We start from the raw sequence: 22,858 nt of genomic DNA on the forward strand, positions 1-22,858 counted from the left end.
TTGGGTTATTTTGGGTCTTTGCGGTATTTTGGGTCTTTGGGCTTTTTGTGTCTTTAATGGTCTTCAGGATCCTTTGGGTCTTCGGGTCCATTGCGTCTTCAGGGTCTTTTCAGTCTTTTGGGTCTTCATGGTATTTTGGGTCTTCAGAGTCATTGGGGGTCTTCTGCATCCTTGGGGTCTTTTGGTTTGTTTGGGTCCTCTGGGTCGTTTCGGTCCTCAGGGTTATTTGGGTTTTTTTGATCCTCAGGGTCTTTTGGATTCTCAGAGTCTTTTGGGTCTTCAGGACCTTTCGTGTCTTCAGGGTCCTTTGGGTCTTTTGGGTCCTCATAGTCTTTTAGGTCTTTTAACCGGTGGACACCCAGTCGTGTTCAAAGATTGCCCATTAAACCCTCCCACTCAAATCCCTCCTAAAGCACGACTCAAAGCCTTTAATACCTACCCTTATGAAGAGGGACAGACACACTCACACACACATTGTGTGTTATATGGTAGATTTTACTCTTCATATAGTACTCTCTATCGCCGCGGCAAACACAATCAATTCGTTTAGTGTTGTTTTCGTCAGAAGATGATCGAGTAAAATTGAAAACTTCGGCTCGGACAGCATTTGTTGAAGTTCCCCGATAGCACTGGTTGCATTGGAGGCCGCCATGTTCTTAAGCAGTTCCGAGTGCTTCGTTCCGTTGGTATGCTTGCTTGAGCGCTTTGAATCGAGCAAGCCGCTTGCGAAGCGGTAAGCAAACAGCTTGCTAACGGAACACACCCGAGGTAACATCAGTAAGGGAATCGAGCGTACCTACGAGTTCGTTTGTACCTATACACCGCCCTAAATGTTACCATAAAACTCGAAGGACTAACCAAGGGCAAATAAAGGCGAACAAGGACACAATTAAAGGGCAGAGCAACCTATACGTATTTCAATGGTACGTTTACGTGATCACATTATTGTCAAGAAAAAAAATTCTGTTCCTCAAAAGAAAGCAAAATTTTAGCTCGAAATACTAATTGCCACATATTTAAACCAACAACGGATTTGGTTAACCCCTTTAAATATATATTTATTCGTATCCAACGATTTAATTAAATAAATATTCATTTTTATTATATCACGTGGCTGGCGCGTAGTAGATTAGACGGCGCATTTGATTTTAATGTTGGAGAAAATACGTATTTTCCAACGTCATTATTTACACTGGTGAATAAGTGTTGATTCCTGAAGAAATATCACAATTTCTTGCGAAGATTGAACACCGAATATTTTGACACTGTGGTGTTTGTAAACCGTTTAATCGTTCGCTTCTTCATCTAAGCCCGACAGATTGTCCCATTTGGACCGAAATCACTTCCCGCTTATGTTCCGGCCTTGTCGGTTCTCGATCTCTTTTTAAATCCTCACACGTGACGGGTTTTATTTCTCCCTCTTCCTGGTTATTATCCTGTGCCGTGCGAATCTTGGGCCTCATCCGGAACAAAGCCTGCACTTGGCTGTTCCTTGGCTTGTGTTCGACCTTTCGAGGTGCTGCCTCCAAGACGTTTCCTATAAAGGTTGGTATTATTCCCCGTGTTGTTGTCGGATGCATGGAACGCAGGGCTCGTTCGGTACTCCGGTCCACCAGTGGAAGGCAATGATTCCCTTGTGGTGGCAATTTAGTATTTACACTTCGATGATCTCTCACTCTCAGGTGTCTTGAGCTGCGATTTACCTTTAACTTCCGTTTTCAAATCACTTCGTTAGGATCGCACGGGTTACCTTTGACTTTGAGTTTCCTTGCAAAATGTAGCACGGTATCTTGATTTGTTTGTTTATTTACTTATTTATTTATTTAATTAGCCTGTCGCGGTTTTTTAATCGTGTGTGTGTGTGTGTGTGTGTGTGTGGTGTGTGTGTGGTGTGTGTGTGTGTGTGTGTGTGTGTGTGTGTGTGTGTGTGTGTGTGTGTGTGTGTGTGTGTGTGTGTGTGTGTGTGTGTGTGTGTGTGTGTGTGTGTGTGTGTGTGTGTGTGTGTGTGTTTGTGTGTTTTTGTGTGTTTTATTGTGGTTGGTAGATTAAAACAAGTTTTCTTTAAAATCACAAAACGACACCAAATCGAATTAGTGAAATACAATACGAATAGTAAAAATATTATTCATGAGATCTTTATGTAAATACAGTACAATATAATAATTAAATATACGACAAGCATTGATGGGTTGACTGACTGCCTGGACGCAACTGAGTTTGTGGATCCACTGATTTACCATCAGTTGATGTGGATCCATGATCGAGGTTGTGGATCCGCCGTTTGGAGAGGTCCTGGGCTGAAAGGATTGAAACCTCGAGGAAGAACGGTGCCCAGCTGATGATCCATGCAGTCGGGAAACTAGTCAATTGCTTACGGGGTATCGTTCTTGCTTTAGGTGGAGAAACTATGTTTGAGGTTTACAATTTAAATAAAGTTGAATATGGGATGTTGTAAAATTAACATCATTTACAACAATCCTTTAAATTATTTAAGTTTAGGAACAACCGATACTGTACAATTAATTGTGTGTGTGTGTGTGTGTGTGTGTGTGTGTGTGTGTGTGTGTATGCGTGCGTGTGTATGCGTGCGTGCGTGCGTGTGTGTGTCTGTATATGCGTGCGTGTGTGTGTCTGTATATGCGTGCGTGTGTGTGTCTATGTGCGTGCGTGTGTGTGTCTATATGCGTGCGTGTGTGTGTCTATATGCGTGCGTGTGTGTGTCTGTATATGCGTGCGTGTGTGTGTGTCTGTATGTGCGTGCGTGTGTGAGTGTATATCTCTGACCCTCTTCCGAATCAAAGAGTTCTCCGAACATCTTCCTACATGCCTCCTGCGCCTTTGCTACCTCTTTCTTTGCAGCCTTCCTGGCTGCCTTATAACTTTCATGCTCTGCTGTTTCTGCTCCCGTACCCTTCGCCTTCTGCCACTCCTTGAACTTCTTCCTCTTCTCGTCAATCCTCTTTCCAACTTCATCATCCCACCACCATGTTTCCGAGTGCCTCGGTGGTCCTTTTGTCCATCCACATACCTCACCAACGGCTCCCAACAGACTAGCTTTCATTGACATCCAACCAGTTTCAAGCTCAACCACATCATCCTCTAACCTACTCAGCCTCTCTTTTAATGCCTCCCTTACTTGTCACCTCTTTCGACCTCCACACCTTCATTCTCGGTTGGTACTTCACCCGCCGAGCTCTCCTCGCACCTTTCACCCTTATGTCGCAGACAACCAAGTGGTGCTGTGAAACAGCCTCCTCCCCTGGGATCACCTTTGTGTCCCGGTGGTGCCCCCTATCTCGCCTACGCACCATCAGGTAGTCAACGGTTGTCGTCGACCCACCTGACGTGTCTGTGACAAGCTTATTATCCTCTTTCTGGAACTGAGTATTACAAATCAACAAACCAGCTCCATCAGCAAACTTCAAAATCCTTTCACCTTCTCCATTCCTCACACCGTGTCCGTCACCCCCCATGAACTCCCTCAAAACCGTCTATACTCCTTCCCAGTGTCCATTTAGGTCTCTTCCTACCACAACAACTTCCTCATCTTTCACGTTTTCCATCAGCTTCTCTCTCGCACATCCGGACTTGTCCTTTTCTTCATCGCTCCGACCGACCTGCAGAGCATATCCTGAGATGACGTTCACCAAGAGCTTTCCAATCATCATTCTCGCCATCATCAACCTTTCACTCATTCTAGTCACACTCACCACACTATACAAACTGTTCAGAAAACTGTTCACCAACACCATGCACACCTTTCGGGCACCCTTGCCACACAAACTTGTATTTCTGTCACTGCCTACCCTTCACCATTCTCACACCACTTCCCTTCCATCTCATCTCTTGCACACAACATATGTCCACTCTTCTTCTGACCAATATTTCCACCCTCAATCTCTAATAACACCGGTGTGTACCCCGGTTTAGAATAGGTACACCGTATCCCTGCGTGTCGTAAGAGGCGACTAAAAGGGTCGGCGTCAGGAAGGGCATCCGGCCATAAAACATTGCCTCAAAAAGGGATCGTGTGTACAAAAATAAATGAATAAAAATTGGTTCACAAATCAAAAGGTAGAAGTTGATATTATTTTTATTTTTATTTTTTTTTGAGAATAAAAGGTCAAAGCTGCATGAAATCATAAATTTTCATTTTGTATTTTTACCTTCGCAAAAGCGGAAGGTTATGTTTTGATCGCTGTGTATTTATTTGTATGTCTGTGTGTGTGTGTGTGTATGTTATTCGCATAACTCAAAAAGTATTCAACCGAATTGCATGAAATTTGGTGGGATGATTGGTTATTATACGGGACACATTTGATTAGATTTTGGGAGCAATCGGGTCAAAGGTCAAGGTCAAGGTCACGAAAAGGTCAAAATCGTATTTTTACCATAGCTGCGGCGAAGGTATGCGCTCTACCGAGTGCCCGTTCTAGTTTTTTAACTGTTTTCATTATTTTAAGCATACTTAAGAAGGAGAAGAAGAAGACATCTGAATACAAACGGACATGGATGGGCTTTGCTTTTTCAGATGCTTTCTAGTTATTTTTGCAACTAACATATGGACCTTGGACAGCCGGCTTTACTTTCATTGCGCTGTTAGCATTTTGAGTCATACCCCACCCCCACCCCTCCTCCTTGCCTCCCAGCATCCCTCGCCTCCCTCGTGTTATCCTCGAGTTTCGATTTCTTGATGCTCTGGAACAGGGTGACCTTGAGAGAGGAGAAGACACGGATGATCTTGTTCTTCGGCTGCTTGTCGCTGAATTGTTCTTCTTGGGTTTGAATCCAAACAATTCCCACCAATGCAAAAGCTAGACTTTTTGAATCGTGGGTTTCATTCCCTTACAAAGAATCATTGCAGTAGAAGTTTAACAATCCTTGATTGCCTTTCTCGCTTGTCAGTCTGTTTTTCCCCGAGTTCCGTGTACGACGGAAAACATTCTCAAAAGATTAAGAACGAGAAGATTGCACGCTGGTGCATAGAACTGCCCGACTACAGCGTTTAGATAGTGTACAGACCGGGAAAAGATAACCATGCGGCTGACTCCTTGTCTCGACCCATCTGCTCCGGGTCGACGAGCTACGGCCCATACACGATGCGCTTTGTCACCCGAGCATTGCCCGAATGGCCCCCTTTGTTCGGAGTAGGAACTTGCCTTTCTCCGTCGCCGATATTCGTCAGTTATGCAAGACGTGTCGGGTTTGCGCAGAACTGAAGCCGAGCTTCTGCAAGTCTCCTATCGGTATACTCATACACGATGTCAACCGTGGGAGCGACTGAACATCGACTTCAAGGGGCCATTTCCTGGCGGCGGGGTGAATCGCTACATGCTGACTGTGGTGGACAAGGATTCCCGATTCCTGTTCGCATTCCCATGCTTGGATATGTCCTCTCTCATAGTCATCCGACGTTTTCGGCAGTTGTTTCTAATGTTTGGATATCCTGCATTCATACACAGCGACCGCAGGACGGCGTTCCTGTCACGGGAGATCAAGCAATTTCTCCTCAAGTGGGGGATTGCTTCTAGCCACACCACAGCATACAATCCCCAGGGGAACGGTTTAATTGAGCGTCATAACAGGATTATTTGGAGAGCTGTTACTATGGCTCTGTGTACCTGTGGCCTGCCTTCGAGCATGTGGGAGTGCATGCTGCAGGAAGCACCACGCTATCCGGTACCTCCTATGTACTGCGACTAAGGCAACTCCTCACATGTGTGTGTGTGTATAAAATCATGATGACTCATGGTGACTCAAATCATGGTGACTGTTCAAGTACCAACGTCGTAGCTCCAGCAGTCAGCCCCTACCCTCGTGGTTAACCGAGCCGAGACCGTCTTTACTGAAGCGAACGGTCCGCCAGAGCAAATACGAACCGCTCGTGGACTGAGTTGAAATATTGGAAGCAAATCCAGAATACGCGCATGTCCGTTTAGCCGACGGTAGAGAAACAACTGTGTCAGTTCGGCAACTTGCGCCTTGTGGAGAGGTTAACGGGCAGCCCGACATGAGCAAATCGGCCCAGGCAGACTCACGCAAGGACGATGCTACTGGGGGTTCCGCTGCTTCTGATTCTGGGAGCTTGTCACCATTGCCGCCGGCCCTGGGCCTGCCGAGCTCCTTGAGTACATCGCCTGGCGAGGGAGCCCAACCGATACCTAGCGTCGGGGGTCCTGTAGTTGACGGAGTATATCGGACGCGAGGTGGACAGCTATGTCAGCCTCCAACCTGTTTCGGTGTCGACACCTGCTAATTGTATTCTTAACCCTTTGAGTACGGGATTTTTTTTGATAAAAATACCCCCGTACGGGATTAATTTGGCATGTTGGTACTGGAATGCAACCATGTACTGACGATCTATTTATAGGTATAGTCGATGATGTGTAGTAACGTCATCCGTACACAAAACTTTTTCACGGGTTGCGGCACTGGACGTCATCCGTACTCAAAGGGTGAAGGGAAGGAGATTGTGGTGAAACTGATGAAGAAAAGAGTATTGTAGGCGTGCATCATCTTATCTGCCTATTAGGGGCGGATGGTTACCGAGCGAGGGGGTTGAGTATTTGACCAGCTGAAAGAGTTACTCTGCCACTGCTATGTGCTCTGGGTCGTCTTGGTAAGATGCGTCTATGATTGTTGATTGGTGTCTTCGAATGTTTGGTTCATTTTATACATGTCTTGTGTTTTATTTGCTTTGTGGAACTAATGAGATGATTGCCTTTCATGTAGGTAGACGCGAGATCGATTTCAATAAAGCCTTGTATCTTGAAGAGAAGTATTGAAGGAATTTTTCTTGAATTGAAGAGAGGTCTTTCACTACAACCTCTCTAAAAGTAAAATGGTGCTAATTTCTGCACGGTGCGTGGCTCTTTTGGCAGGGGTGGTTGCAAAACTGTTGCTGTGTCTTGGACAAAGTTTTCCATCCGCTAGGCTTTGATCCTGCCATATGGAGGCAGAGTCCGAGCCGCTACCACTGGACATCCTAATCACTAATGTGGTGTGTGTTTTCCGTGTCCGCTGCCACCTGGACCTGCGGCACATTGCTCTCAAGGGCGCCAATGTGATGTACAAGCGAGATGAAGGGGTGAGATGTAATTTTGTACTGCACTTTGCTTGATGTTAAAGCTTTTAGCAATTTGTGATTGATGTGTTAACAACCATGTGGCCTTGTTAAGAAGTTGAAGTTTAAAAGTTGTTCATGGTGGAGTGTGTTCAAATTAGACGTTAACTTTACTTATTATCTTATCCTGTTCACTTACGGGCCATTTGTGTCGTACATACTTGCTGATGTACATGCCAAGAACAGGCAATGTGATTATATCGGTTTGATAGGATGCAATGGCCATATCAGAACATTAAATCGATACTTGAATAAATGAAGACAAAAACAACAATCAGCTTCATTAAAGTTTGAGGTCCTGCTTCTTCGTGTGGCAGACGTCGATCCTTTTAGTAATAGATACAGACCTGCCTACCTCTTTGCAAAACAAAACTTTACCAATGTAAGGCCAATCTTAGGCCAATCTGTAATAAGTATACGTATGCTGAAAAACTATCATCATCATGTATCATGCTCGATGCAGATTGCTAGTGCTACCGAAGCAGTTACAAGGCAAAATGCTGGTCGGGCCACTGCTCAAATCAGTTTCTGGGCTACAATGCTGGTCGGGCCGCTGCTCAAAGCAGTTACTAGGTTATAATGCTGGCCAGGTCACTGTTCAAAGCAGTAACTTGGCTACAATGCTGGCCAGGTCACCACTCGGCGCAGTTACTCGACTACAATGTTGGTTGGGCCACCCCTCAAAGCAGTTACTAGTCTACAATGCTGATCAGGTCACTGCTCAAATCAGTTACTAATCTACAATGCTGGCCAGGTCGCCACTCAAAGCAGTTACTCAGCTACAATGCTGGCCAGGTCGCCTCTCCAAGCAGTTACTAGACTACAATGCTGGTCGGGCCACCTCTCAAAGCAGTTACTTGGCTACAATGTTGGTCGAGCCACCGCTTAAAGCAGTTACTAGGCTACAATGCTTGTCGGGCCACCGCTTAAAGCAGTTGCTTGGGTACAATGCTGGTCGTGCTACCGCTTAAAGCAGTTGCTTAGCTACAATGCTTGTCGGGCCACCGCTAAAAGCTGTTACGAGGCTACAATGCTTGTCGGGCCACCGCTCAAAGCAGTTACGAGGCTACAACGCTGGTCGGGTCACCGCTCAATAATTTTAACACAAAATGAAAAATAAATATTGCTCTATACTTGAAAATGGGTGAGCAGCTCTGATTTTGTTACCTGTCACAAATCCTTGTTGGATCAATAAAGCTTCGTCTCCACAATGCTGAACATCCCTATTTTTCCTCCTTCCCATTATGATTTGATTAATAACCATAGTCTATGACATTGATTTACTTTATTCCTTTAATCATATTCATCAGAAACATTCAATTTTCAAACCAACTTAGCAGCCAATAAGATTGTTTCGCTTCCTCACCCAGCTGTGTCTGTTCATTTAGAAAGTTGTCATGAAGCTGCGTCGGCCTCGGGTCACCGCGACCATTTGGTCTTCGGGAAAAATTATCTCCACTGGCGCAACAAGGTGAGCCTTTCTATATCCTGTAGTATTTTGATAATTGACGTAAGAAAACTGATTCTTCCATAATATTTACGACATAGTTTTATTATTCTATGGGTAGATTGGTTGTCGGGGGTGGGGGGAGGGAGTGGGCGGCAGGTAATTGTTTCCTATGAGCATTAAAAGTTGCCTCTCAGGTTGATTAATGGCAAAATCTGTGAAAAACGTGATGCCTTCCAGCTTGCTACCGTCCCTCTTCACCCATCTCCTCCTCCACCCAATATCGGTGGTATTTAACCCGTGGTGTATGTTACCTACCTTGTCCCAGATGAAAACGGATTAGTACTCAAAACAATGGACATGGGCATTAGTCTGGGCGATTGCTTTTTAGTTGATGATGCTATTGCTGTCGAGTATTAATATCGTCATTTACTCTCTATACAAACCTTGATACGATTTCTCTTGCATGCTTACCATTGTAACGTGAAGACATTTGTGTTTTCCATACAGTGAAGACGAAGCAAAAATTGGGGCTCGAAAATGTGCTCGATGCTTGCAGAAGCTTGGCTTCCAGGTTAGCTCTTGATGTATTTGATGCTTATTACACAAGACTGTTGTATGAAAGGGAAACCAAATATTGGTTCAGGGGCAGCTTGCATCACAATGTGTGTAGATGTGCACTTGAAAGAAAATTATATAATATCTAGGCTTATGGAAGAGTGGAGTGACAGAGGGTAAAAAGGACACTTGTCTATGCTTGCACTTGTTACAATCACTGTGTATTAAAAATGTTACGTGTGATATTAATTTACACAATATGCGCTTTTGGCGCCTTGAGTAGTTGGTTGTTTTGTTTTGATGTTTATTGCTTAACAATGCACCATTTAAATTAGATCTTGGAGAATGTGCATTACATATTGTATTACCTGCTTTACCTCATATAGCTGCATTTTAATCGGTATATCTTTTGAGAGAAACTAAACATACGAACTGCTAAACGCGGCCAATACACCGTCAAAGTCCAGGTTCAAGGTGGGATTAACCTCCTCAGCATGCGCAGCAGTTATCGTGATTATTAATTTCCACTGTCGTTATCATGATAGGGAATCTAAAGCCCAATGATTGTCCCATCGCGATTATCGCACAACACTACTGTGCGGTCATGTTTATTATGCATTACATATACATCACAATAACATGATAGTCTATGCTCCCCTTTGCAATCTTTGCTTTGTTGATATTGTTACAAACATCCTTGCTGTCTCATTTTTAGTTATCACGATTATGTATTAGAATATATCAAATTTGTGAACTTTTAATATCTTGATAAACACACCAGTTGTGATGACTTGTGCTAGCAAAATACTAAATGCGCGCAACACCACACCCTCCCCTTCTGGCCGATTCTTCCTGGCCCCACCAACCCTGACATCGTTGCTCAAAGAACCTTTGATGAGGAATTCCTTCTTATTTTTGGCAACAATGAAAGTTTGTTGATATTGATGTTTAATTCGACAACATGGGTAGCATTATTGTTTTAAATCTTTGGTATGACAGCCAAGATTGGCATTGGACCACCGAGACTCAGAACAGAAACTTTAACCACAGCATGGCCAGCCACGTCTGCTTAACTTGAAATGTGGTTTGAAAAAAATTTCCTCTTTAAAAGAGGCTAAGAGTATACGATACCTTCCTCTAAAGTGTGTTATCGTTTTGAATCAGGTGAGGTTTGGTGCGTTTCGAGTGGTGAACGTTCTGGCCGTATGCTCGATGCCATTTGAGATACGTCTCCCGGATTTCACCAAACAACAGCGCCCTTTGGCCAGGTACGTGCACTCAACTTCGGTATTCATGTTTATATCATTATGGTCATAATTATCAAGCTTCCCACTGAATGTGTGAGAAGGGTGTTGAATTCCAGCTGTACACATTGAGTTTTGATAAATAGGGTTGAAGGTTGTTTTTTTGTTTTTGGGTAGGAGGATTTGGGGATAGTCTGTCCTTTAATCATGTCCAGTCCGTAGCTAGTGAAGACCAGCCTTGGACGAATAGCCGAACGGTCCTCAATTCCGAGGCGAGTAGCCTGAAATTGGCGGTTGGTCTGTCACGCGCAGGTTGAAGGAAACATAGCGCTTACCTGAACAGAGTGAGTACACAGGCTTAATCCGAAACCACAAATAAGTAAACACAACAGTAAATTCAACAAATATTTTAATGAAAATAAATGCAAGACAAAATAAAAGTTGTAGTAAAAAAACGAATTCCCTACTTTGAGGATCCTCCATTCAGACTCAAAAACACACAGGGGATGATAAAATAAAAATATGTCATTTTCGTGTCGGCATTTAATTGTGGCCTCAAAATGACACCTTTTTGAGGAGATTGGTGGCTGTTGAAGCTCGATGCTCAAAGCCTCCCTCGCGGGAAGCTCAAAATGGCGGCAATGCTGCGCGTTGAAGGCTTTCGCTATCGAGCCTGTAGTAAGCTGGTGAGGACTGCCTCCTCCCTCCTCCACGGCCTAGATGAGCACAACACGCCCCCCTGGTGAGTTCAATAGTCAAAACCTCTCTCGATAGCTGCTGACACCTCCAAGAGCTCCTCGCCCACCAAAACGCTCACCAAACTCAGTCAGCACCGAGTCAAAAAAATGGCGCCACTTTCTTGTCCAAAAAACGAGAGAGAGATCAACTCTTCTTCCTCTCGAAGCTTCTCTGCTCTGACGTCACCCCGACCAATGGCCAAGCTCTATCTAATCACCACACAGTCTTCTTAGTGGACATGCCAAGTGCTTTTTGACTTCAAGTCATGATGCAAAGGTCCCCTTTGGCATGGAAGTTCCTTAGGGCCATAGTAACAAAATTATCCAAAGACCCAAGTTGTATCTTAAAATCCAAGATGGCTGCCATCGGCCATCTTGGAAAACATGGCCATCCCATAGCCCAGGAAGCATTTGTCATAGAAACTATTATGATACATGTTTCCAAGCTAATTTGAGGTCATGTAACTCATTTCTGGCATCACTTCTGTATTTTGGATGCATTTAAAGGTAAAGTCAGGTAAATGAAACATGAATTCGACATTTTAATAAAATTAATGACAACATGCTTTGAGGGAATTTTGATAACATTTTATTTATGAGAAAGGAAATTAGACTTTCTCATTCAAATTAGACTTTCTCATGCTGATTTTTGCTGCAAATGGCCCATTACATACGTTTCTATGTTTCAGATTCAAAGTGACTAACCCAAAATGAATACTGGCAACTGTAAAACCACGCCTGCTAGCATGGACACTCGTGACTGGAGCTTATGTTACATATGTCAATCAGACGAAAGAAATAAACCACCTATGAATCCCTAATCATATGTGAAATTGAGAAACAACCCTGAAAGACTTTCAGCCACTTACAAAGAAGTTGTGGACAATATCCAGGAACTTAAGGAATTAGGTGAACTGCCTGACTTTGTAGTCGCAGATAACATTGGTGGCAGTGGTGGTGGTGGTTGTACTCAGAATATAGTGCAGCTGATGATGTTTAATCAAGTAGTGTGGCATAAATATTACAGGAATGCTATCAACAATCAAAAAGTGGAGAGAGCGAGGAATAAGCATCAAAGACGAGAGTCAGATAGCCCAGTGAAAACTTGCCGCTTGAACAGTGGTGCCAGGACCATTACACAGGCCTCACACTCACCCTCTACATGTTTCAGGGAACCAGTCGACACTCCATGTCTCTTTTGTGATGAAGTGGGCAACAATAAAGAGCTGAGGAAGGCTGCTACTCTTGGCTTGGATAAGAAAGTCAATGATTGTGCTCGAGTGATAGGCAACAAACGTCGGTTGTGTAAACTTTCTGCTGGTGACTTGATCACTATTAATGCTGTTTATCATCGCGCGTGCCTGACTGGGCTGTACAGGAAAGTGGAGAAGGTTGGATGCGACATGACTGAGAGTCAACACACTCAGGTGATGAGAGAACATGTTCTTAACGAGTTACTTGACTTCATTGAAGGTAACTGTGGTGCAGGGAAGTCGCTAGCAATGACTCACCTGACGACCCTCTATGACAAGCGCCTCGCTGCTCTCGGTATTCCCGACATCAAATGTAATACAACACGCCTTAGAGAGGATATTGAGCGCATGATTCCTGACATCAAGGCAGTAAAAATGAACCGTTGCTGGTCTCTCGTTTTCGACGATGATCTATTCAGAGCGATAGCTGATATAGAAGACAATACATCAACTAAAGTCTCCACCCTCCACAAAGCAGCCAAGATCCTCCAGCGAGATTATCTTCACATGAAGCAGGCTTTCAAAGGCTCCTTCTCAACCTCATGTGAAACTGAATCCATTCCACCCACGATGAAATCATTCTTGCACATGCTTCTTGATGGACCAGGTATCGATCAGCCACCTCCTGGATCTGAGAAGTCCAAGGTTGTAACATCCATTGGGCAGCAGATCATCTTCAACTCTGTTTGTCAGGTTTCTTGGATCTGCGTCCGTGTTTCACGTCACGTCACATGACGACGAAATGTCTGATGCCCGACGTGGAGATCGGTTTCTGAGATTTGGGACATGGAATGTAGGGACAATGACAGGGAGATCAGGAGACGTGGTGGAAGTATTGGTCAGAAGAAGAGTGGACATATGTTGTGTGCAGGAGACGAGATGGAAGGGAAGTGGTTTGAGAATGGTGAAGGGTAGGCAGGGACAGAAATACAAGTTTGTGTGGCAAGTGTGCCCAGAAGGCGTGAATGGTGTTGGTGTCCTGTTTTCTGAGGCGTTTGTAGACAGTGTGGTGAGTGTGACTTGAGTGAGTGAAAGGTTGATGATGGTGAAAATGATGATTGGAAAGCTCTTGGTGAACATCATCTCTGGATATGCTCCGCAGGTTGGTCGGAGCGATGAAGAGAAGGACAAGTTCTGGTGTGCTATAGAGAAGCTGATGGAAAATGTGAAAGATGAGGAAGTTGTTGTGGTCGGAGGAGACCTAAATGGACATGTGGGAAGGAGTATGGACGGTTTTGAGGGAGTTCATGGGGGTTACGGATATGGTGTGAGAAATGGAGAAGGTGAAAGAATTTTGGAGTTTGCTGATGGAGCTGATTTGTTGATTTGTAATACTCAGTTCCAGAAAGAGGATAATAAGCTTGTTACATACACGTCAGGTGGGTCGACGACAACCGTTGACTACCTGATGGTGCGTAGGCGAGATAGGGGGCACCTCTGGGACACAAAGGTGATCCCGGGGGAGGAGGCTGTTTCACAGCACCACTTGGTTGTCTGCGACATAAGGGTGAAAGGTGCGAGGAGAACTCGGCGGGTGAAGTACCAACCGAGAATGAAGGTGTGGAGGTTGAAAGAGGTGACAGTGAGGGAGGCATTAAAAGAGAGGCTGAGTATGGTGGAGGATGTTGTGGTTGAGCTTGAAAGTGGTTGGATGTCAATGAAAGCTAGTCTGTTGGGAGTCGTTGGTGAGGTATGTGGATGGACAAAAGGACCACCGAGGCACTCGGAAACATGGTGGTGGGATGATGAAGTTGGAAGGAAGATTGACGAGAAGAGGAAGAAGTTCAAGGAGTGGCAGAAGGCGAAGGTATGGGGGCAGAAAAGGCAGAGCATGAAAGTTATAAGGCAGCCAAGAAGGCTGCAAAGAAAGAGGTAGCAAAGGCACAGGAGGCATGTAGGAAAATGTTCGGAGAACGCTTGGATTCGGAAGAGGGTCAGAGAGCGGTATTCAGGATTGCAAAGCAGATAGCGAAAGAGAGGTGTGATGTGATGGGGGTGAGTTGCTTGAAGGATGAAGTGGGACAAATCGTTGTGGACCCAGATGGAATTAAAGGAAGATGGAAGAGATATATGGAAATACTGTTGAATGCAGAGAATGAATGGGATGGCAACATAGAGAGTAACCCAGTTTTAGGACCGGCAGAGAATATAACCGAGAAGGAAGTTGAGGAAGCGATAAAAGCAATGAAGAGTAGAAAAGCGGGAGGGCCGACGGGAGTTGTGGGAGATATGTTGAAGGCAGCGGAAAATTGGGGTGTGAAGAGAATGACAGAGATCTGCAATCTGGTGGTGAAAGAAGGCCGCATTCCAGTGGATTGGGAACTGAGTACCCTCGTCCCTCTATACAAGGGGAAAGGTGACCCTCTGGACTGTGGCTCGTATCGAGCGATAAAGTTATTGGAGCATGGAATGAAGGTATTGGAAAGGGTGTTGGAGAGGAGGATAAGGAAGAAAGTGAAGATTGACGCAATGCAGTTTGCATTTATGCCAGGAAGAGGAACGACAGATGCGCTTTTTATTGTGAGGCAGTTGCAGGAGAAGTATATGGAGAAGAGGAAGAAGTTGTTTCTTGGGTTTGTTGATCTGGAGAAAGCATTCGATAGGGTTCCACGTGAAGTAGTGACATGGGCATTGAGGAAGTTAGGAGTGGAGGAATGGTTGATCATAGTAGTGATGGCAATGTACAAAAGAGCGCGCACAGCTGTAAGGACGAAGGACGGGAAAAGTGGTGAGTTTGAGGTGAAGGTGGGAGTGCATCAGGGATCGGTACTAAGACCACTACTATTTGTAACTGTGATGGAGGTGCTGGCTCAGAACGTAAAGGAGGGTTTACCGTGGGAGTTGTTGTATGCAGATGATCTGGTGTTGATTGCAGAAAGTATGGATGGACTGAAGGAGAAGATGAACAAGTGGAAGGAATGTATGGAGACAAAAGGTCTGAAGGTGAATATCGGAAAAACGAAGGTGATGGCAAGTGGTAAAGCATGTGGTGAGGTGGAAAGAACTGGGAAGTGGCCGTGTGCTGTGTGCAGGAAGGGTGTCGGAGTGAATTCCATTCAATGTACAATGTGCGCTGAATGGGTTCATCAAAAATGTAGTGGTTTGAGAGGGTCATTAACCAGTGTGCCAGCTACATTCAAGTGTAAGGTGTGCACAGAGGGAGCTGCAGATGGAGGAAATGTTGAGTTGGATCTTGGAGATGGCGTGAAGCTGGAAGGTGTAAAAACATTTTGTTACATTGGAGACATGCTGAATGGAGAAGGTGGATCAGACTCTGCAACGGTTGCTCGAGTGAGATGTGCATGGAAGAAGTTTCGGGAACTGAGTGGCGTGCTGACGAGGAGGGGAGTGTCATTGAAGCTGAAGGGAAAGGTGTATGCTGTATGTGTGAGAAGTGTTATGATTTATGGGAGTGAGACATGGGTAATGAACGTAGAGCAGCAACAAAGGCTGGAAAGGGTGGAAATGCGAATGGTTCGGTGGATGTGTGGAGTATCGTTGAGAGAGAGGAAGACAAATGATGAATTGCGAAAGATGATGGGAACAGAGCCTGTGATGGATGCTGTGAAGAGAAACAGGTTGAGATGGTTTGGTCATGTGTTGAGGAAGGATGAAAGTGACTGGTTGAAAAGAGTGATGGAAATGAATGTAGAAGGAAGTAGAGGACGGGGAAGACCGAGAAAGACTTGGCTAAAGATGGTCGAAGAAGAAATGCGGGCAAGGGGGTTAACAAGGGGAGATGCAGAAAATAGGGCAAAATGGAGAACATTGTCATGGGGACCGCAAGGCTAACCCCCGCTCTTGCAGGGAAAATGGCCTTAAAATGCCTGTTGTTGTTTGTTGTTGTTTCACGTCACATCAGGGATCGGGAAACACCAGCTTCACTATATATGGCTATGAAAGTACATCTTCAAACTGGCCGTAAATCTCTAATCAATGATATGCATCAAAGAGGACTGTGCATCTCGTACGACCGTTTGAGAGTGCTGAGTACAGACATCGCAAATTCAGTCATTGCTCACTGGGAGCAGGTTGGTGTGGTGGTGCCTCCTCAACAAAGCTCCAGCTCCATTCTCTCCAAAGTAATGGGGATGGCAGCAAGAATCACCCGACTCTGCGTCAACTCCAGTCTACACAACAATGCCCACCATTTCACGAAACTTGCCACAGCTTGCCATTTGTCAGTGTAAGACAGACTGTAGAGCTCCTTGTAAGTGCTGCGTGCAGAGGCTGCCATGCCTGTTTCTCTGTAGCTGTCAACGTTCATGCTCAAACACTGGTGCGATGCATGAGGCACAGACAGATGAGGAATTAGCTTGGTTCGATAGAGTTAGATAGTTAGATAGAGGACTTGGCTGAATGTTAGAAAGTTCGATAGTTAGGTGTTAGAAAGGTAGATGGAGGATTTAGCTGAACTAAATAATGTCATGAATCTGCTTGCACTGTTGCTACATTGTGTGATTGTATATTTGATTTGGCTAGTTATTTGTCAAGTATACTATGTCCCTATTGTACTATTTCGATATACCATGAGGAATAATCTTATTACCTCAAATGACCTGATCAAACATTGTGTTCTGTATGTGGAAACCAATAAATAATGTTGTGAAACCAATAAATAATGTTATGAAACCAATATATATTGTTATAATTTGAAAATTTTCCCCAATTTGACCTTTAAATGCATCCGAAATGCAGAAGTGATGCCAGAAACGAGTTGGGTGACCTCAAATTATTTAGGAAACATGTGTCATAATAGTTTCTATGACAAATGTTTCCTGGGTTTTGGGTTAGCCATGTTTTCCAAGATGGCTGACAGTGGCCATCTTGGATTTTAAGACACAACTTGTGTCTTGGATAATTTTGTTCCTAGGGCACGAAGGAACTTTTATGCCAAAGCGGACCTTTGTATCATGACTTGAAGTTGACACCCTAATTTTAGCACTTAACATGTCCACTATCTCGCCCGATCATGAACTTTGGGGCGTAGCCTGCCGGCTTTGCTTGGCGTGAGTGTTAATTAAGGCGGGGCTTACTTGCCGATCGGCAATGTCCGGGTACTGTCGGCGGTTGTGGTGGTTTAATGGAGGTTTTGTTTGGCCAGCCTTGGAGTAGAGGTAAAAATGTAGGGAAAGGTGACAGGGAAATCACATACTGGGGAAAACTAACCTTAATCCCTAACTAGTTAGCACCGCTTCAGCCCTCGTGTGAAGACACATAAACAATCGTAAGCTCCAGTTTCCCTACTTAAATACATCGAGATGTCTCCTATGCATCCACAGTCCATGCTATAACTATACAATCCTATCTTTACTATGGGATTTCTCCATCTACCCCCACAAATGTAACAATAGGTAGCATTTTGAAAACCATTTCAACTGCCTTAAAGGATGTATTAACTGTTTTGGGATTTTTGCAGGATTGTAGAATCATGGTCCTATTATAGCGGGATGGCCTAGAGGTAGCCTACGGCTGTGCACACTTGCTAGAGGTGGGCTGGTGGCCTTGCTAGAGGTGTGAGGATGGTCGAGTGGTACGCACACTTGCCTCAAAGCTGTCTAGCCTGGGTTTGAATCCCGACCTAACTATAAACTGTCATCCTGATGTCTTGCAGGCCTGGAGAGCCATCAATGTGTGTGCTATCCCTCGGATGGAGGTTAAACTGAGTGTCCCTTCTGCCAATATTAGTTGGTGGATGCTTGATATCCTAGGGTATCCTTCACGAAGAGTAGGTGTGCTATTGTCTGTCCCCTGGCCAACTAAATTGTAAATATATGGTCATTGCGTTTTGTATGCCTTCCCTTGTAGTTACGAGCCAGAGCTGCATCCTGCAGTAAACTTCAAGATCAAACCCCTGACTGCATCCATGCAGATCTTCTCAACTGGGAGCATCACTATTACAGGTCTTTTATGACATGACAGCGAAATTGAGCAAACCTTGACGATGATTGAATAGCTCATTGGTTTGGAATCATAAATTTTGTTCTGGTTGATCATTTCATCTCCCACACACTCTAATCTACTGCATGAAGTACTGGAAATGACATTTTAGTGTTGAGAAATGGCTGCAATTTTCTTTGTTTCGTTAGGATACCTTGTGTCTGCCTTTGTGGTCCTGCATGCATGTCACTTCACCATGTTGACTGGTTTGATGACCCTCCATTTACTTTGTGTGTAAGGAAAGGTAGAATCCTCGAAGGATGTTATGTGACAATTGGGTGTGACCAATACGCTAAAAGTACTGGGCAGAGTACATCATGCATAATGTTGTTCACTGACGGCCATTGATAGTAAAAACATTGCTCGCTGACAAATTGTGGATAACTTTGCTCAAATCATCAAATTGATAACATTGCTCATGCTTTGCATGAAAATGTTGCCACAAACGAACAGCAGCAACCATCATAATGAAACATAAAACACAATAATTGTACAATAATTCAGCACTCGGCGGTCCTGTTCTGTGAGCTTGTGTGCTACCACTTCACGGCTGAGCTGTTGTTGCTCATAGACGTTTCCACTTCACAATAACAGCACTTACAGTTGACCGAGGCAGCTCTAGCAGGGCACAAATTTGATGAACTGACTTGTTGGAAAGGTGGCATCCTATGACGGTGCCACGTTTAAAGTCACTGAGCTCTTCAGTACGGCCCATTCTACTGCCAATGTTTGTCTATGGAGATTGTATGGCTGTGTGCTTGATTATATATACCTGTCAGGAATGAATGTGGCTGAAACAGCCAAATCCCCGAATTAGAAGGGGTGTCCCATGAAACTCCATTGGAACCTGTACGGGCGAACAAGTCCCGTACCATAGTAACAATTAATTCTCCAGACCGGTCAAATTACATTCTTCCCTCCCTGCACTTATTATTTGTCACACGGGACAACACTTCTCAAATGCGTGCTGTACAGTGAAGCATTTAGGTGCGCGAAAGGTGGGGACGAGGGCACTTAAGCATTACTAACGAGCTCTTGGAGTGCTAATCTGGTAGATGTCACATATCACTCAGCAAGAGTTGTTAGGTATCTATATTCAACATGCCACATCGTTCATCATATTGGGTTTCATACAAGTTAGATAGAAGTCATGTGGTATTCTGAATTAAACAACATCTGAAATGGCTCTCTCCATAGATTTGCAAAACACTGCTGCTTTTGACAACTAAATTTCCCGTCCTGAGCTGAAGTTCATTTTTGGGATGAGGATCATACATATACATTGGTATTTTTCTGAGAATTCTATATGAAAAGTGCCTTGCATATTATACACGAGTGATTACGGTGTATAGATTTTATTTTTTTTCAATATAATCTCAATTCGCATGCTCTGTCCTCAACAGCTTCCAATGTGGCAAGGGCTGCCCAGGCCGTAGAACATGTGTACCCACTGGTGTTTGCAAGTCGGAAGGGCACATGACGAGAAAGGCACTCCAATCAGCTAGAAGTCTATTGATGCCACCGAGTTACCTTTTAGAAGATGAAAAAAAACAGCTAAACTCAAACACCTTCTTCAGAAAGGTCGAGGTGAATTGAAAGGTTTTAAATTTTATTTTAAATAATATCGCAGCATCTTCCTGCATCATTTTGGTGTTTTTGTTTTTTAAAAATATTTTAACGACTGAGCTTTAAAGGAAATAGTGGCTTTGTACAGAGGGTAAGGAAAGCCTTGTTAAAGGATGCTAAGGGAGTACTTGCAAGAAGCTTTGCCAGTAGTATGACCTTCCACCACCACCTCCATTAAAAGAAAATCTTTCATTACATAACTTTATTTTAACTTCCATTGTAGTTTAACTGAGTCATCCTATTTTTTGTTTTAGTATTTTGAGTTGCGGTTGTGCCCCATTCTGTAACAAACTAGTTGTGTGCACCAAGCATGCTTCGAGTGTGTGACGTCTTGATAGTGGGATTAGCTCATTAATTAGTCGGGTGTGTTGTAGATAACCTGTAGATGTGGCACAGCAGTGAAAGGGATGAAAGGGAAATTTAAATGTTTGCTTTTACTGTAATTGGTGATGCAGATTATTTTTATTCCCTGCTGCAAGGGGAGCTGACAAATTTTAGGATATAACAGCATTGGATGTGTTGTAAAGGGGATTCCCTTTTGTTGGATACTTGTGTGTTTTACAAATACCTCTGCATGCAGCCAACTTTAAAAAGGGGGAAAAAAAAATTTTTTACCCTCCTTTTTGCTGCAAACAGCTTGTCATTGCCACCATTTTTAAATAGTCTCCACATTACGAGGTGTATGTCACAATGCCTAGAGTTAGGATTTTTTTTTTCCTGGCAGTTAGGATTTTCACAGCAAATTGGTTCATTTGCTTTGTTTTCTCCAATTTTTGTACTTTGTTTCTTTGTAATACATTAGAAAACATTTCATATGCCACTTGCATAACATACCATTCCATGTGTTTGCATCTGCAAAGTGCACATCCATGTCCGTAGATACTGTTTATTCAAATTTTGATAAAGAAGACAACAGGTGGTACAATGTTCCGATTTGTATATTGTTTCAACACGTGTTAGTCTGGTAGAAATTTGTATTAAAGGCTGTTCTTTTGATTAACTGTTGTATATATCCATTTGAGTGCTTGTTGCTTTTGAGGTGGCAATAATTTAACCTATTCGTGCATACATCTGATAGGATACAAAGACTGTTGTTGAGAGTAAGTGAATCGGATGTCCAACTGATTGATCACTCCATTTATTTGGAGGTGTGTGTGCGGTTTGGGGGTTTGGAGTTTGTTTGTTTTTGGTGGAGGGTTCACCTCTACGTGATGTAAGCTGAAGTATTTAAACAAAAAAATGGAACAGCCAGAAGACAGCAATAATAAAATGAACAATTCTGGGAAAACCTGAATGTAAATGGAGTAAAGTCAAAACATGCATGTATACAGCTGTGCCCCCCCCCCCCTCCCTCTCCCTCCCTTACTCCCACAAAATATGCTATCTGCAGGGTGAATTCGGAATTGACTCCCAGCACAATATGCATCGATTTTAACTGTTAAAATCAAATCTATGTGCAAATTGACAAACATGTGCTTAGTAGAACTGCATTTTCCCTGTGTGTGGGAATAAGAGAAACAGCTGGTCTCCCAAGTCAAGAGTGTGTTTATCAGACAATCCCATTATGAGTAACTGGTGGTCAGATCTGGTAAAGCCGGCTTTAGGGCTTGTATTAAATATAAAAGGCAAAGAGAAATTGAGGCCTGGGATCGAATCAGATACAACACAGACAGTGAGAGCAGCCATGCATGAGAATGGAGATAGGACATAGAAATTTGTTGTAGCCACATAAGTCAGTGGATTTCACCATGTGATGCTGTGGCAATGCGGTACGGCGATATTGTTTTTATCGATGTTGCAGGTATCGTTTTTGAAGAACGATACCAGCAACAAAGAACTAAGTTTATTTTTGTTCTTTGGTGTAAAACAAAACATGAATATGAATGAATGAATGATCGTTTTAAGGCCATTTTCCCCGCTAGAGCGGGGGTTAGCCTTGCGGGCCCCATGACAATCATGGTTCCCTGTTTGAGGCAATGTTTTTATGGCCGGATGCCCTTCCTGACGCCAACCCATAGTCGCCTCTTACGATGCGCAGGGATATGGTGTACCTATTCTAAACCGGGGTACACACCGGGATCATTCATCCCATCAAGCTGGTACTCAATTTGCCGACCTTGGAAGGATGACAGGCTGAGTAAACCCCCTGGTGTTAATTTAGCGATCGGCCAGGATTCAAACCCAGGATCCTAGGATCCCAAACCGGCACCCTAACCGCTAAACCAACACCAGGTAAAACAAAACATGATTACTCGTAATTGGATGTGACCGCTTCAACACGCACAGGCATCACGTGATGCGCAACAGGGTGAGGTGCATCACGTGATATGGATCGGGGTGAGCTTTTCTCACTGTACTGCACGCGTTTGTCTTTGCATTAGTTTAGTTAATTGTGAATTAGACGCATTAATGTGACGGAAGATATCGTGAGACAGAAAATTTGCGCTGTACACTTGTATTCTGCATCTGGAAATTTGGCTGAAGTTCAGACAACCCGTCAAAGAATGTGGCGCCGACGCAATTGACAGAAGAACCATCGGCAGAATAAACAAGCAGTTTGATGAAACCGGCAGCATTCTTCCAAAACGGTCACCAGGTAGGCCTCGTACTGTTCGAACTGAGGAAAGCAGAGCGGTTATTCAACAACAACTCGCCAGTAACACCATTATCAACTCGTAGTTTATCAAACGTCACCAACATAAGCCGATCATCGATTCGAAGAATACTAAAAGACCTTAATGCGAAACCATACATACCCAGATTAATTCACCAACTATCTGAGAATGATTTTGACAGGCACGTTGAGGCATGTGAGACAATGCTTGGGTTAATGGATATGGACAATAATTTGCAGAACAGGATCTTGTGGTCAGATGAATCCAAGTTTACTTTATCTGGTTTTGCGAATTGTCGTAACAGCGTGATATGGG

General features: G+C 43.9%; 1 protein-coding gene and 1 long non-coding RNA gene across 3 annotated transcripts in view; one reads left to right on the forward strand and one right to left on the reverse strand.

Moving 5' to 3' along the window:
• Positions 1-1,108: 1,108 nt before the first annotated feature.
• On the forward strand, positions 1,109-20,928 carry TBPL1 (TATA-box binding protein like 1). Of its 2 annotated transcripts, none has more exons than XM_068124761.2 (7): positions 1,109-1,545; positions 6,882-7,087; positions 8,512-8,594; positions 9,081-9,144; positions 10,293-10,396; positions 18,171-18,265; positions 19,706-20,928. In XM_068124761.2, the coding sequence occupies exons 2-7, from the start codon at positions 6,950-6,952 to the stop codon at positions 19,780-19,782; spliced, it is 561 nt and encodes a 186-aa protein (XP_067980862.1). In that variant the 5' UTR covers positions 1,109-1,545; positions 6,882-6,949; the 3' UTR covers positions 19,783-20,928. The 2 variants fall into 2 exon arrangements, with proteins under 2 accessions (XP_067980862.1, XP_078639590.1); XM_078783464.1 differs by having other exon boundaries at positions 1,111-1,549.
• LOC137432672 (uncharacterized) overlaps positions 10,765-22,858 on the reverse strand; it is a 33,167-nt gene continuing 21,073 nt past the window's right edge. The window contains exon 4 of the long non-coding RNA XR_010985548.2: positions 10,765-11,088. This is a non-coding gene — a long non-coding RNA (uncharacterized LOC137432672). The remainder of the gene's footprint in view (positions 11,089-22,858) is intronic.

This window comes from Myxine glutinosa, chromosome 8 (genome assembly GCF_964187855.1).
Source record: "Myxine glutinosa chromosome 8, kmMyxGlut1.1, whole genome shotgun sequence".
NCBI lineage: Eukaryota > Metazoa > Chordata > Myxini > Myxiniformes > Myxinidae > Myxine > Myxine glutinosa.